Here is a 17,381-nt window from a genome sequence, read left to right on the forward strand (position 1 = left end):
TATTGCTAAAAGCATCGTAAAACCATGCTCACTCATTGTCTCACTGTTCAGACTGACTGAGTTTGGTATTACGCTTTGGCAATATGCCAGCAACATCACAGCGGGGATACCAGAAAGGGGCTTCACACATTGTACCCATGTTGGGATTGAACCCGGTCTTCGCCCGGTGACGAGCCAACGCTTTAACCATTAGGCTACCCCAGCCCCTCACTATTCAGAAGTTACATAGGCAAATCAGCACCCTACCCCCACCCACTCGAACCAGACACCAGCCATCAATACAGAACAAACACCACAGCAACACTCGTTCATAACTGTATTTTCAAAAGCCAAACATCTGATCCTGCTGAATTCACAATATTGTTCTCATCCAAAACAGACATGTTTCAAGCAGGGGATACTTTTATTGGATGATTTACATTATATTACAACAAGGCTCAACTCTCACATCTCTCATTTTAAGTCTCACTTACAGTGGCAGCTTCTTAAAAAACATGATAACGTGACAGACTGATGTTAAAACAAGATAACAAATAAATGAAACTTACACTAAATCATAAACAGTGAGCATCTTAAACTGTGTTAAAATTAATTTCAACATATTCAGTTTAATTAGACAAATTTCATCTTCCCCTTGGAGAAATTCTAAAAATGTCACCCATGACAGACCTTATGTGAATGATTTAATACAGCTTCACATATTGCATACATGATCCCATATGTTGGTCTTCAAATTAACACACTTTCATGGATTAGGTTATAAAAAAGTGACTTCCCTGATATGTGACAAATTATATTTTAAGGTCAATTTTCTATACATCATGACTGTGGATTTCATGTGGAACTATGTTTTTTCATTTCATTATTGCTTTGGCTTCAAGGAAGCCCAACCATAGATTCCATGCCAGAATTGGTCCCTTAACCTGTAATCATTGTAAGATGTGGCTAAGTGTATCCAGTGGTCAGGCTCTATAACTTGTTGATTGTGTGTAAGAATAACCCAGTGCATCCTCGATAATCTCCAGGGTATACGTTACGATCACTCTCCACTATACCCTGGATGCATCCACGGCTTGGGGCGATGATTTTATTACCTCCCTTTGCTGGCTTTTTATTGAGTCAGGTGCCTACGCTGGGAAGTTGAGCATACCAATCACTACTCACTTTCGCGTCTTAAATTATCTAACCGTTTAAACTTGGCAACACAATTGATGCAGAGGTACTCTGAAAGAAGTAGAAGGAGTTCTTTCAGGAGTTCTTTCATATATTCTTTTTAAAGTTTCAGATCTGTGAATTTGTCTTTATTATTTCCCCAAAAATCTGAGTGGCACTGCGAACAAACCTTTGCAACTGCGACCACAATCTTTGTTGACACTGGCAAGCTCGGTTGTAACGGCGGCTTAGCTGATTGGCTACTGTGAGAATGAGGAGCCAGCCAAGGGAGGTAATAAAATCATTGCCCCCAAGCCGTGGATGCATCCAGGGTATAGTGGAGAGATCGTAACGTATACCCTGGAGATTATCGAGGATGAACCCTGTGGTGTGGATTGGTTTTATGCCCCTTTCAGCAGCTATGTAGCCATACCATGTGAGACTGTCAATAAACTTCACACAATGTACCCATTTGGAAATCAAACCTGGACCTTCAACAGGAATGAATGCTTAAACAACTTAGCTACTCCAATTCCCAAGAACAAAGAACTGAGATCTGTGATTATGGAAATAAGAAATTATTGCACAAATCAAAGGAACATACTTGCCTCTCAGTCTCAACAGTACTCAAATAACAGTGTTTAGCATGCTGTCTCACCTAAATATGCCCCATTTGGCATAACCTGTAAGACCTCTAGGTAGGGAAGTTCCATTTTACAAGAGATTTTAATTTTCTGACTTTTTCTAATCGAACATAACAATTTCAAATGAATTATTATTAAAATTGAAATTCGGATAAATCGTTTTTGAACTTTTATGTTCATATCATGACAAGGGAGGTACCTCCTGCTAAATTCACACTAATCCTGGCATCTGTTTACTTTGTAACATTTAAAGAAAGTAGTGCTAACAGAATTTCAAACATTTTGGGGATATTGCTGTATGTTATGACTACTTGAGCTAGTAGACAATCTTACTTAATGTGAAACAGGACAAATCCCATGGTACTACAAAAGTCCAGATCGGGCAGATTGTGCAGAATATCAAAAATTCAAATTACCAGTTGATATCATAAGGTCACAATTTGCATTCATAGACTTTAATTTTAGATAGTACATAGTAACCGGGCCCTACTCTCACCCAAAGTCCTCATACTTGGAGCTGTTTTACAGCCACAGATTCCATTGCACGAATACTGCATTATGGCACTGACTTCAAGAGTAGTCTTTAGGAGACAGTTCCAACACAGCTACCTTCCTTGCTCTACATTCATAAGGCAGTGTCAGCAATGTCCTGTAAATACTGAATGTGACATGTATTTTCATATTTTCCAAACATCAACTTTTGATTTTCTGCATTTTTTCACGATGGTCCTTGGAAGATTTTGTGAAAGAACTTTTGGTTATCACCAATGGAATGTCCTTTCCACACAAATAAACCTTATTCTTAAACTCGTCCACATTCAAGTCCGTCAGCTTCACATTCCGCCTCGTTTCTGCAGGCAGTTTTCCATACTTCGTGAAATAGTAGGCCATGATGTATCCTGTCATGAAGGCATCGTATCCTGCACGATGACCTTCCTTTCTGGCAATGCCAAGGTCACTCATGTTTGGTGCCTTTTTCAAACCTGAATCACACGACATGTTGGAACCAGATTTATCGGGATGTGACTTTACTTTGTTTGGGGTTTCATTGGATTCAGGAACAGGGGAGATAATTCTTGATTTTTTTGCCACACTTGGATGAGACTCCTCCTGTCCTTCGTTCCTTGAACCTGAGTCTTCGGTACTATCATCGGTCTCCTCTGTCACTTCTTCGTCATTGACGGATGAGTTTGATTGGTTTTGACGTCGACGCTTTCTCTTTCGACTCTTTCTTGCTCCTTTTATTCCATCCAAGTCAATGATGTCATCTATGTCATGTGACTTTGGACAGCTACAGCCACGCTGGCACCACCCAAAGGACTAAAAACAGAAAGGTTTAACTCCATACAATGTATTTATAAAAAGACCAGTCATCAAGTTACAAATGTTAGTTTTACAATCGCAGATTTTTATCTTCAATACAGAGCTAAAACAAATTTTCAAAATCTGATTATCGCTATCATGTATATTCGATTTTTGTCTTTCATAAGTCTTAGTTCTAACATTATGCTACACACGTTCATTCTGACATCAAAAGTGAGTCACCAAAACCACAAGGGGCAGAGAATCAAACATCATGAGACTCCAGGCCCAGTGAGTGAGTAAGTTTAGTTTTACGCCGCGTTCAGCAATATTCCAGCAATATCACAGCAGGGGACACCAGAAATGGGTTTCTCACATTGTACCCATGTGGGGAATCGAACCCAGGTCTTCGGCGTGACAAGCACACGCTTTAACCACTAGGCTACCCCACTGTCCCCAGGCCCAATGTGCTAAATGAAGGGACTAAGAACAAATGAGGAAATTCATTTGCATGCAAGTTTTCATTTTCATTTCGGGATGAGAACTTGTTTCTTGAGATCTGGGTACCATTGTACAAAACAACCTTAGAGCTAAGCCTACCATAAGTCACGATCACACAATGCCATTTAGAAAGTGGTCAAATATAACGTATGTTAATACTATAAGTGTATGTTAAGCTATGGGAGTCACCTTATCGCTAAGACTACCTTAAGTATATGTTAAGGTATGGGAGTCACCTTAGCACCCTGGCTCTAAAAGTCATTGTTTGTTTTACTGAGCCAGGTCATAGCGTCCCTGTCTCCGTGTTTCTGCAGTTTGGGTTCATAAATTGCAATTTGAATATATTACATGTCACACAAATGATGTTCACTGAGGATACTGAGACAGATTTAGAATTGCTGACATTAACATATATGCATATTCATATTTTGCTATTAATTACAAACATATGCTGCATTTAAATTCAATCACCCTGACAAATATGACAGCTTGAACAGAGGTCCTAGTTTTAAACCTCTAAAGTTGAGAATATGACAAACTTACAGCATACTGATGACAGAGTGTTTGTTGAAGATGGTCGCTGTCAACATCGTCTCCTCGCTCCACCATCGTGTGCGGCAGTTCACAGTGGCTGTAGCGAACGTATGTGTAGGATGAAGGGTAGTCAAGGAACTCAAGGCTCACAACATCCCTCTCATGAGGCAGCGAAAAGCTGTTCTTTCTCTGGCTGAAATGTACCACAGGCACACATGTTACCATATTTACCACAGGCATAAATCTTATTACACTTCCACAGGCATACATATTACTACACCTTCCACAGGCATTCATGTTATCATATTTACCTGGGGCATTAATCTTATTACACTTCCAACAAGCATACATGTTATTACACCTCCTACAGGTACACATGTTATCATACTTACCACAGGAATACATGTCACTACACCTCCCACAGGCATACATGTTATCACACTTCCCACAGGCATACATCTTATTACACTACCCATAGGCATTCATGTTCTTACACCTCCCACAAGCATACAAGTTAGTACACTTCCCACAGTCATACATGTTATTACACCTTCCACAAGCATACATATTAACACACTTTCCACAGGCATACATGTTAGTACACTTTCCACAGGCATACATGTTAGTACACTTTCCATAGACATTCATGTTATAACACCTTCCACAGGCATACATGTTATCACACTTTCCACAGGCATACATGTTATTACACCTCCCACAGGTTATCACACTTCCCACAGGCATACACCTTCCACAGGCATACATGTTATCAAATTTTCCACAGGCATACATATTATTACACCGGGAAAAACACATAACCCAAGGAGGCTAGGAGAAAGCACCAACTCCCGATATGCAAACTCCAAACTTGAGATGGGTTTCTTCAGGTAACCCCCTGACTTACACAGCACAAAAACTCTAGAGAGTGGGCGCTCCCGACTTAATGTGGTTTTCAGCCGCAACTTTTGACAAGCAAAAGGACGCACTTTGGCAAGTAGGCCCCGCCGCCCCGCGATTTATCAGGTGACTCCAGTGAATTAAAATCGAAGATCTTAATCTGGCCAGTCCCTGCTTCGAAACTACCCCCCACAGACACGCTGGACGGCGGTAAAATAAGGAATAGCCCGGTTGCTCAACTAGTTTAACGTTCAGTACCAATCTCCCTAACTTACAAAAGGTGAGAAAGGACTTAGGAGCAGAACGCTTCGAAAAAGACGCAGGTAATCGGAAATCAACACTTCACTGACATGATTGCTCACAGAGTAGAGGTCAGTAAGCGGAATGTCGACCATCTCTGCATGTTGCACAAGACTTGCCTCACAGTCTATCCAGTCATAACTCATGACAGTGCTGACATGCCCTATTCCCATAGGTGGGAATGATCTAAGCCCAAGAGAAAAAAGTACCAAGATATGGATTACATCGATATCTTCTATTAGGTACATAGCAAACCGATCAAGAAAGGATTGCTTTATCTGCGAACATGGGTTGATGACAACTGCTGCTCCAGGACCAAAGGACCAAACTGATGCTGACCTTCCACATCTGTAACCGAGGAATTCCGAAGGTAGTGCGAGGCAAAGACGGTATCCGACTTCCAAAAACAACCCTTCAATTTGAAAGACCTTAGGAGAGACTGGAGTTCATGGACATTGGAAATATTCACACCCGAGGCCGTTGCAATAACCATGTTAAGAGCAGCCAGGTAGGTAGACAGTGTAGAACCTCTGAGTTCCCTGGAGGTTCGGAGATGCTGAAGATAATCTGCCACCATCTGAGGGGATGTCGTAGTGGGGGATGAGATGCCCTTCTTCCTGCAGTATGCTTAAAACTTTCCCACTTGATCTCGTAGAGTGACCTTGTAGTAGAAGTACGATGCACTGTTGTAATGGCAGTAGCAACCCGCTTCGAATAACCTTTAGCCGTTAAGGATTGATGTAGATGCGCCAAATGTGCAGATGGAGCGTCAACAGGGACCAATGTGGTTGGTGGGAGTGCGGATGAACCAGTAGATCGGGTCGATTGGGAAGCGGTACGGGATCTGATTCGGCTAGGTCTTGAAGATTTACGAACCAACTTCTGGCCGGTCAGTAGGGCGCGACCAAAGTGGAGTCATCCTCCGTGTTGCGCACAGTTCACTACAATGCGAGGAAGAAGGGCCACTCGCGAAAACGCGTAAGCATTCAGGTCTTCCCACGGGATGGCTAGAGCATCGAGGTCCCAAGCCAAAAGGCCCAATATCGGTGACACAAACCAAAGCAGCTGATGGTTGAACCTCGTGGCGAAGAGCTCTACTGTCGGAGAAGTCATTGGAAGGCAGAAGGTCTGAAACACCTGAGGATGTAATTTCTATTCCGTTGGAGAAGGACGACTCGGTCAGGACAGGGCATCTGCGATGACATTCTTCACCCCCGGAATGTGGTTGGCTCGTTCCATGATGTTGAGAAAGTCCACCAGATCCAAGAACTGTTGAGTCCACTGTAGAAGCTGTGGAGACCCTGTTGACCCCATTCTGTTGATATGCCAAACCACTGCTGCGTTGTCCGATCTGACCATGAGGGAAGTTGCTCATAGGACATCCTGCCAGTGACTGACCGCCCTGAACTCCAGAATGTTGATGTGACAGGTGCGATCTATGATAGACCAAGCCCTGCCACTTGTTGATTGAGAAGATAGCTCTCCACCCGTGTTGAGACACATCCACATACAGGTGGTGAGACAGAACAAACGGCTCTAAACAGACTCCGCCGAAAACGTTCAATTCTTTCATCCACTACTGAAGATGAGGATGGAGCTCCAGAGGTAGAGGGATCAGAGCACCGGGATCTCCCACTGTGATGTAAGTTGCCACAAAAAGGTGTAAGGGACAAAGTTGTAGTTGACCCCTGAGGGTCAATGCCTGAACAGACGCCAAAAGGCCCAGGAGCTCCTGTCATTGGCGAAGCGTCCTAGGTTGCACTGGTACCAGGAAAACCAACCGCTGTATCTTGCAGAAATGATCCCTTGGGACAAACAGTTTGTTGACCTCTGTGTCAAACACTGCTCCAATGAATTAAAGTCGGTGCGTAGGGACTAGTTTCGATTCTGCAGATTGATGAACCAGCCTAATTGGCGAAGAAGCTGTATCGCAAACTGCATGTGACGAAGCAAAAGGGCATGATCGTTCTGTGCCTGAATACAGTCGTCGATGTAAGCTTCGAACACTATCCCCTTGCAGGATAAGTTCTTCAATCCGGGAGTAAAGTGACAGGAGGATCCGCGATGACTGGCAGCTGGAACCCCTTGGATAACATGGAGAGGACGTTTACTTGGTTCATAGCTTAAGGCCTCTGTTCAGAGGTCACTGCAGCTATATCCGGACAGTTCATAGGCATCGATGTTACTACCTTCGTCTCTATTACGAACGTTGCTGGGGACACTGGTCTTTACCTTTTTCCTTTCCATCAACTATACGAATGTAACATTAGACTGACGATCCCATGCATCGCATCTATTAATTTCAATACCAGTTTGTCGCTCCTAGTATTCACCGAACCGAATGTGTTCGTTGAACTGTCAACATTCGCCGAATCATCTGGTATCTCCATGCGCCTAGCTACTGTCATCATGAATTACTTGCTAATCCACGCATTCTGTTCGGTACTTCAGAGAGTACCTTGCTGTCCATTCACCACTTTGTACCAATGCGTCGCTCTCACAAAGGGAAGAAGAGACCAGTGCATTGTCTCACTTCAGTTCACCGCTCTCGTTCGGACAAACTCATTTGACCGATGCGCCGCATTTGATTGAAGGAGGCACTTCAGCCCAGTGCGCCCTTTCAATTAGATGAACGCTTCAGACCAGTGTCATTTCGATTGGAACAACGATTCAACCTACTGAATTGTTGTTTGATTGGAAACACATTAGTCGAGTACACCATTATTGTATGGACAACTATATAGACGAGTACATTGGTCTCGATTGATTCAGCGCTTTAGATCACACAGCCGAAACCGGATCATCTATCCGATTCCAGATCGTCGAACCACCTTAGAGCGCAGAACCGATCCTGATCACTGAACCATACCAAATGGTTTGAAATTGTTCTTGCAATAGAACCATAGCCGCTCGAATGTATGCTTGCTGATGGAACACAGCAAGTGCACCCGACATTGTCACCGCTCCGGTAGTTGTCAACACCATGTTGAATTGAGCCATATTTCTCCTTATGGCACCATCTAAATGCAAACGCTGACGATCCTCGACCAGGAATGGTGAATTCATCGTTGCCTCAAGGGGGGCGTGTCTCAGTCGGCTGGGTGTTCGTTTCTGTGCATGAGGTGCCTTGTCATTTCTCAAGGTCTACTCCGGTTCATCTGTCCTATATTCAACAGTATCAAAGTCAAGACCTATTTTACCGGTATCCTGGAATCCGGTGTCTGATGGGGCGACTTGTCAGCCTGTTGACTTTGATGCCTTGTGTTATCAGTGGCGTCAGCATACGGCGTGAGGCGCCAGTATCCTCCTCTGTTAATCAGTCATCGAGACCTGCGACTACTCCAGTTCTACCTTGGAGGAGGTTCATCATTCAACGACGTCGTCGCTATCTTCGGATGGTATGTCCCAATCTGATGGTAGCATGGATGTTGTTGACACACCTTAACTACTCGTCAGGATTGCCGATAACCTCCGTATACAGCGTAGTACTTCGTCGGGGGATTTATTATCCATTTTGATATGAAGCCAGGTAATTTTGGTTCCATCACGTTCCCACCTCGACCGTATATCACTCAATTGGCAGTGTCTCTGGATAAGGCTTTAGGTAACTTGAGGAAGATTAAGTCCCCCTTCCAGTGGATGATAATATCACGTTGTTGGGAACTAAACAGAAAGCCTAGACGTAAGATCAAGTGCATTGAAATCCAGGAAACCATATGGGAGCATCAGAAGTAATCGAACAATAGGTACAAGAGGGATACAGACAAACTCACAGGTCTCTTACCATCGTCTGAAGGCGTACTCTAGGTAGGATGCTGGCAGTCTCTCCATGTACTCTGTCATATACTTGGTATCGAACACTCCTCCCTCAAACACTTCCATCAGGTCTGTGACAAATGCTGCCATCGATGAAGGAAGCGAGGCATAGAAGCTCTGGTAAAAGAACACCAGGTCTACCAGAGCATTGTGGAACACAACCGGAATCTTGTTCAGTACCAGGATGTTCATGAGCTTTCGGAGAGACTTGAAGTCCTGGTCTGTCTGCTGAAACAAACCAAAACAACATTCAACGGAATCTGATAACAAAAAATGTGACACAATAATACATGGGAGGTCACTCTTGATGAAGGAGGGTATTTCAGCTGTAAAGCCAGCTGACTCGAACACAGACTTCTTTCAAATGGAACCTGAAATATTTTGGTATAACCTTAAATGTTTCAATAAAATACATCAAGATGATCTCATTTATTCATTTTGTACCAGGAAACTTCTACCAGCATGACAAGCATTACACTACAAATATGATGCTGTCTATGCAAACAAGACGTACATTTTTCTTTTCTTCATTTCTTTTCATGTAAAGGAAGAAGACTATCTTTCTCAATCTTTGCTATTGCCATATTTACTTAATATCCCAACACGAGCTGAATTTGACGTTCTGGTGATTTCGACGATTGCATTGCTCGCGCTATATCGGGTGAGTACGTGTGCGATCGGAGTGCACAAACAGTTTCACTGGTAAGGCGGGTGCCCAGTTGCTGTCGTGAAAAGTTTTATTGACAATGGAAATCGGGAAGTAAAGTTATATAAAAAGCAAACAAACATCAATATTATTTACCCGAGATCATTAATACAACTTCAGATGCAAAATCAGTTGCCTTTATTACAAAAAATAGCAAGCGAAAATTCAGTAAGATCAGTCGTCTGCTGGTGACACGCAATATATAAATAGGAAGCCACGTGACCACAACACTCCCCGGCAGTGGGGAGCAAAAAGTATGGCTCAACGTCGAAAACCCATACAAAATACGAGCGGCCACTGTTTCGCCGATACGATGTCATCAACGCTATTTTTGTAGGAAACACTTGATATTTTTGCGTGAAATAGATGAATATATCCTTTATCACTCGAGGTTAGTAAAATAAAAACTTTAAATGAAATTACAGATAAAAATTACGTTTTTGTCTTACATCGTCGAAAACCCCTGACACCGGGATACAGTATCAGAACAGATGATTGAATTCTCTTCCATGCCACCATAAGTTTCCACCATAGCAGTGGTTAACACATTTGACAGCTATGCCATCTGGGTCAGTAAGTGAGAGAGTGACTTTAAATGGTATTTCAGTTTTATCATGTCATTTGAGCTCAATTTGTGAGAAAAGCCCAAGGAGATGCAGGTTGAAAATACAGCAGCCTCCGGTTTTAATGTCATGTTCCAAAACTGTTGCACTTATCAACAACAACATGTTTATGTGGTGACATGATTGTGGCTGCTTGTACTGGTCTGAAGTAATGCCGACCATTTTGTTCTAGCTCTAAGGGATACCATGCTGCTGTTTAGTGAGTGAGTGAGTTTAGTTTTACGCTGCACTCAGCAATATTCCAGCTATATGGCAGCGGTCTGTAAATAACAGAGTATGGACCAGACAATCCTGTGATCAACAGCATGAGCATCGGTCTACGCAATTGCGATACGATGACGTGTCAACCATGTCAGCGAGCCTGACCACCCGATCCCGTTAGTTGCCTCTTACAACAAGCATGGGTTACTGAAGACCAATTCTAACTAGGATCTTCACGGGTCTGCTGCTGTTTAACATTGATACACTACTCAGACACAGAATCGAGCAGTGGACTCCCTGTTTCATTCCCCTAATTCCAAATGCCAAGGGTAAAAACAAGTACCATCTTTTATCATCTTTAGGTATGACACAGTAGGGGTGACTATTGAGGGGGAAACAACTATTGCAATAGTCTATTGCAACATACTATTGCGATAGCCATATTGTGACCTACTATTGCAATACTATTCAGAGGTACAGATAAGTTGCGTATCTGCTTAAATTACGCAAATGTCTATGTGAAAATTCAATTCCTATTAAGTCTATTGCGTACAGGTACGCTTGAATTTTTGTAAATACTCAATAAATGTGATCTTACACGCGTACACACAAAAATGTCAAATCGTAGCTTGTGTACAGGTGGATAGATAAATAACTGCAGTATATTGGGGGTTCTATTTCAGGACATAAACTTGGCAACTTGCAGTCTTTGTTATCGTTTCTCATATTACAGATCAAATTTAAATAACAAACACTAACATTTAAGCTTTAATATGTTTATAAAAATTAATGGAATATGGCAAAATACCCAAATGAGTTTCAGTGAGGTGAGTACAATATACTTGGTTACTCAAAGGAAAATTAGGATACCCAACTGAGATGAACAAAAGCGAGTACATAACCCAATGGTGAAAAAAGTTATCTGTACCTCTGACTATTGCAATAGTGTTTTCTCCTTGAATTGTCTCATTTGAAGCCATTTCCCAAATGAATGTACAGTTTATATGAAATAAAATCAAGTGGAAGTAGCTTCATCCTCTTTTAATAACTGACAAGAAACTTGCAACCCAGATCAAATAAACAGTGTTTGTTGCCATGCTGTTTCAGGAAGAGATAACGGGCAGATAACTGTAAATCAAAGTGAATGAATCTGGTACTACTTGTATTTCGTGCTGCACATTTATCAAGGGAAGTTAATTACAAAACTATCAATAGTCCCACATACTATCGATGCATCGATAGTTTCTCATTTCTACCATCGATTGTTTGCTATGGAGAGACAACAATTGCAATCCATTGATAGTTCGATGCATCGTTACAGCACTTTGACACAGAATGAGATAACATAGAGTCGAACAAGCCACAGGGCTGGAAATAACTTTTAAATTGCTAGTGTACTCCGGTACAGTGGCACAAGTAAAATCACTTGCCCTGATAATTTTTCCACTATACTGGCCGATTTTCTTGTTGATTTTTTCAATAAACAACATAATTAACATTGGAAAGTCAACTGGACACCGGTACAGTGTGATATACAAATATGCTTGCCCGACAGAAAAAACACTGGACTCGGGCATCGGGCAATGGGTTATTTTCACCCCTGAGGCATGGTTCCAACATAAATTAGTACAATCTCACAATCAAACACAGATTACCTTATCATTTCCCCTATAATATGAAATTCCTTTCGCATACTGTTTGTTGAAGTCAAACCCATGGTCAACCAGGAACTTGAGGGTGATGGGCTCCACTATAAAGTCTTCCTCACACAGCACAAGGATATTGAATGTCTGCACTAAGTATTTCCAGTCATTCTTGGCTTTAGACGGCGAAGTGGGTTCTGTGTCCTTGACCTTGACCTCTGTCGTCTTGATATTTGTGCACTTGAAGCAGGACAGACCCAATGAGAGAACAGACCTTGTCCTGGCCACATCTGCCATCGTTCTGTACCGATCATCCATTGCCCTGGGCAGAAGAACAATCTGACAAGTTTGTCGTTTCAAGCATAAAGTGAATAATACCATTGTGCCATGGGTATAGGCTTATCTTAGAAGTGTGAGCAATCTAAGCATGGACAGGGGTGGAAATAACTTTAAAATTGATAGTGTACTCCGGTACAGTGGCACATGTAATGTCACTTGCCCTGATCATTTTTCCACGATACCGACCGTTTTCCTGCTGATTTTTTAAATAAACAACATAATTAACATTGGAAAATCAACTGGACACCGGTACAGTGTGATATACAAATTTGCTTGCCCGACAGAAATAAACACTGGACTCGGACGTCGGGCAATGGGTTATTTCCACCCCTGATGGTAAAGCTCAAATTTATGGTGTGCATTCTGGAAGAACTGCATTTCCATGGCTTTGTGGGATTTCGATCAAAGATACTGATAGCCCACAGCTCCCTTGGACAACATACAAACTGCTGTGCATGCAATTTAGAAATTAATTAAGGAAAAGCTATAACAAGCTACATGCATTTTATATCTTTGTTACATGTGGACACCGTACTAAAACAGCTTGGATAATCAATGGAAAAGCAAACACATAGTAATAGCGTATGGTCATAAAAACAGAGATGGCTACCATGGATTTACCTAAGCAATTCTTGAAAATCTTTCCTGCTCCCTTCGTGGCGGACGGACACGGACTGGGCTGTCCACCTGGGCAGAATTTCTTCAACCTGACATTAGGAAGGGTGGATGCCCAAAAGTTATTTGTAACTGCAGTGTATTGAAATCTTATGGAAATATATATGTCATTCATCATCTCCATATTTCAGGAAAGTGCCTAAATATGCTAAAGACAAGATTACTGATACACCAATGGTATAATGAAACACAAGATTACTGATACACCATTAAATTTCATTCAGTACTCTAAATGTACTCTGAAGTTTTTCCAGTACTTCTATATTGAAAAAATAAGGAGTATGTACTCCTGATCATGAAAATTTATCTGGAGCCCTGAAATATGATGTCTATTACCTGTGATATAAAAAACACAGATTTAATTTATTTGAATCCGTAAACTAAACAACCCCACTTTGTCATTGCTAGAAAAATCTGAAATTTTCTTAGGTATATAGGTATATACAGCAAATGCTTATAATGTTATGTATTTCTTATATGCAACAATGATGTTCCGTACGTATTCTCAAAACAGTTTTTTCAGGCAATTAAAATTGCATGCAATACAGCGATTACTACTCCAGTAACGTAGCCCGTGTTTTGTGGTATAAACCTACACGTTATTTGTCATCATTCACTTGATGGTCAGGTAATGAATTTATAACGGGTATAATTAGTGGTAACTCCACTCAGATAACCTGACAAAGGTTCCCATTTGGCATTTCTCGTGTCTGGAGTAAATACTCAACATTATCAATTAAGGTCTGATGTGGCAAATGTATTACATGTTATGTAATATGTGCATGTAAGTGCAGCAAGCGGAATTATCAGCTGAGTTACAAAAACAAACATCGATCAAAGGATTAACCGATAACACGCTGATTGATTAATTACTTTTATCTTGCACAGCAGATTTGTCAAAAGGTAGTGTTTATGTATGTAGATTTACTAATCTATACTGACTGACTGACTAAGTTTGGTTTTACGCTGCTTTTAGCAATATTTCAGCAACATCACAGCAGGGGACACCAGAAATGGGCTTCACACATTGTGCCCATGTGGGCATTCGAACCGGGGTCTTCGGCGTGACGAGCCAACGCTTTAACCATTAGGCTACCCCACAGCCCCTAATCTATACTGAATACACCCTGTCATAAAGTGCCTGTGTAAAACAATGTGCTTCCTTCAAAGTATGAACCGCCAATACATTCATTGCTCATTATTGGCTAACTAAATTCCATTTTTAAAGAGTGGCGGACATCTTGCAATTAGTTGCCAGGTGTGCTATCGTTTGTGACCAATGAGACTATACACCAATGTGAAAAACCGGAAACCAGAGACCATATAATATGGTCTCTGCTGGATCTATATATCACTTTTTCACATAATAAACTGTTAAAAGACACATGACATGGAACAGGATTCCTTGTCAGCTGCAGATGAATGGCATATTGTTTATGTGGATATTGATGGATACATTCCTTGAACAAGGTAATACCCTGACATTGTTGCAATAACTATAGTCTGTTTTGATTTATTATATGCATTTTGTTTTTATTCATTTGTTGTAGCATTCAACAGGAACTATTTTTTTCGCTGTGATGTGTAATGAGACAGACAACATACACTAGGTTGCAATCTAAAAAATGTCTAGATATAAGCAGATCGTGTGCTTTGCGGGTGGCGCAGCAGAGGTCATGAACCAGCCAAGAATTCTGGGATATCATCTGGGTACTCACGTGAGAAAAACAATAACAACAGCAACAACCAGTTCATGGAAATTGCTCTGGATCAGTGCCACGTTAAGGATATTTGTAAATACAATTTCAGGAAAGCAGTTTATGGTCTTAACATTTCACACTGCTTATGAAAATGTGTATCATTTTTGTCCAGATATAACATACCAAATCCATCCCAATGAATGTTGCAGACTTGATGGCGAGGACCAACGATGGCCATACTTCCTGGAAGTTTTCCTGGTGTACATCGATGACTGGAACACGGCTGAATAAACTATTGGATGACATCTGGAATGTACAGTATTTGAATAAGGAAAGAGGCATATTTCTCAACAATTCCCTTGTCTGACATGTCATACAGTACTTCAGTTTTGCTACTATGGATCTGTGGACCCCTAAATGTTTCACTTAGTCAAGGGATCTGTGGTTATCCCCGACCTGATGAATCCACTCTCATTGTGATGATGTATGGTGGGTAAAATCGTGTTTACGATTCTGTTTACGTATTTTGCTCTTGTATCGTGACGTGGATGATAAGTCAGTAGATCAGACCTTCTCCGATTCTCATCCATTACCATGATTACCATACATACGAGAGGCATGTCTGTTAACATTTTTTGCCTCGAGGTGAGGTGAGGTGAAATTGGGTTTTACGTCGTACTTGAGAATATTTCGCTCATATGACGACGTGCATGCGCGTGTGTATGTGTATGTGCGGCTGCTTGTACTAGCCCAGACTGAAGCTGGTTTTATAGTGCTAGCCCACTGAGATACCATGCCGCAGTGAAGCATGAATACCCCACTCAGACACATAATACTGACTCCGAGCCGTCCAGTCCTTGTTGTTCCCATTAATGCCGAGCGCCAGGCAGGGACCAACAAGTACCATATTTTAACGTCTTTTGGTATGACACTGATTGGGGATCGAATCACAGACATTCCGCTCCCCAGGTAGCCGATAGCCGCGATCGGTCCTTTACAGTCAAGGGTCATGTCTTGACTGTATAGGACCGCATCGCGGCTCTCGGCTGCTCCCCAGGTAGAACCTCTATCCACTATCTTAACAATGTTTTCATCGTCAAAGGCTCCATGCACAAGATCCACTGTACTTAGTAACTTAGATGAGGAGCACCTTGTACGTCTATCAATTGAAACATCACAATTAATTAAGGTAGTCAAGTACTTAAAAAAAACTAAAACAATATCAGTGAAGTAAATGTCACCTTAATTAACACTGAGAAGCATTCGCAATAGCCTATTGTTTGCTGTAAAATGAAGACTTCGTCTGAACTTGCAGTGCAGTGACGAATTCCGAACGAAAACAGATCGACAAGGACATGTGGATCTACAGCTGATGTATCCAGGGAGAATAGAAGACGTAGATTATCTCTGGTGTATCAAGACTAAAGTCAGTGGCTGATTATGTCATTTATATCACCATGATGACAAAATGTTTGCATTCGTAATCTTGACTTTCTCAAAACACGGGGTTCTTTCAATTCATCTTAAATATGTAAATATTAAGCCCTCACCGACACTCGTTTCCCGCACGTTTCTGCATCTAAGGGGAGTAACTCTCAGACTTGTTTTGCTTTTGAACCACTAAAAATCCTTTCATTCCCGAGAATGCATATGGAAGACAACAACGGTATTGAATAGTTACATGACGCTGTCATAGTTTCAGCAACGGCGAGAATGAATGTTTTGTTCTTAATTTTATTGTCGTCTATCAAAGCCTAACATATACAGACCAGTGCAAAAAGTATTCGGACACTTGACGTAATTTCCATGGGGAACTAGTCAAATGGGCCGAAGGACAAAAGGGCCGAGAAGTGCCAAGTCAAAAGGGCCTTATTCCTAGTCAAATGGGCCGAACAGAAAAAAAAGTTTGGAAAGGTTATACATTATTTATTGACACATATAGCATGGAAACATAATAACCCCATAACATTAATAAAATGGTAATGTCATGGTAATAGCCAAGCCATTCTCTTCCCACAGAGGTTACTTGTCATATCTATGTAGGAAGATATGACAGGAGTAACCTCTGTGGGAAGAGAATGTAGCCAAGCATGTAGTTAAGTTTTCATGTAATGGCAATACATATAGTTAATAATTTACTTAATTAATATAAGTTCACATAATTAACAAAAATAATATAATGGTAATTTACACAAGTACATTCGTTCATAATTTATCCAAGTTCACATACACTCTGGAAGGGTTCACTCGCAGGAAGGCGACTTTTTCAGGAGTGCATAAACATTGGCCGTTTTTCGTTTTCGCCTTCGTGCGAAAAGGGTGGACATTTGCAACAATGGGTTCGTGTG

The 17,381-nt window shown here is 41.5% G+C and overlaps 1 protein-coding gene across 1 annotated transcript; it reads right to left on the minus strand.

Moving 5' to 3' along the window:
- Positions 1–1,435: 1,435 nt before the first annotated feature.
- On the minus strand, positions 1,436–16,621 carry LOC124275467 (target of EGR1 protein 1-like). Its single transcript, XM_046711043.1, has 7 exons — positions 16,584–16,621; positions 15,217–15,339; positions 14,340–14,351; positions 12,332–12,658; positions 9,115–9,374; positions 4,143–4,326; positions 1,436–3,116 (listed from the first exon to the last, which is right to left on the minus strand). The coding sequence occupies exons 2-7, from the start codon at positions 15,337–15,339 to the stop codon at positions 2,490–2,492; spliced, it is 1,533 nt and encodes a 510-aa protein (XP_046566999.1). The 5' UTR covers positions 16,584–16,621; the 3' UTR covers positions 1,436–2,489.
- Between the last annotated feature and the right edge of the window lie 760 nt (positions 16,622–17,381).

The sequence above is a fragment of the Haliotis rubra genome, unplaced genomic scaffold (genome assembly GCF_003918875.1).
Source record: "Haliotis rubra isolate DU_JTF1 unplaced genomic scaffold, ASM391887v1 Scf2, whole genome shotgun sequence".
Lineage (NCBI taxonomy): Eukaryota > Metazoa > Mollusca > Gastropoda > Lepetellida > Haliotidae > Haliotis > Haliotis rubra.

Bases quoted from the DNA above. Each gene is read 5' to 3' on its own strand.
- LOC124275467 (XM_046711043.1), bottom strand. From the start codon at position 15,339: ATGTCATCCAATAGTTTATTCAGCCGTGTTCCAGTCATCGATGTACAC. The intron at 9,375-12,331 runs GTAATCTGTGTT...GGTTTGTTTCAG, and splicing joins ATTATAGGGGAAATGATAAG to CAGACAGACCAGGACTTCAA. The intron at 3,117-4,142 runs GTAAGTTTGTCA...TTCTGTTTTTAG, and splicing joins CACTCTGTCATCAGTATGCT to TCCTTTGGGTGGTGCCAGCG.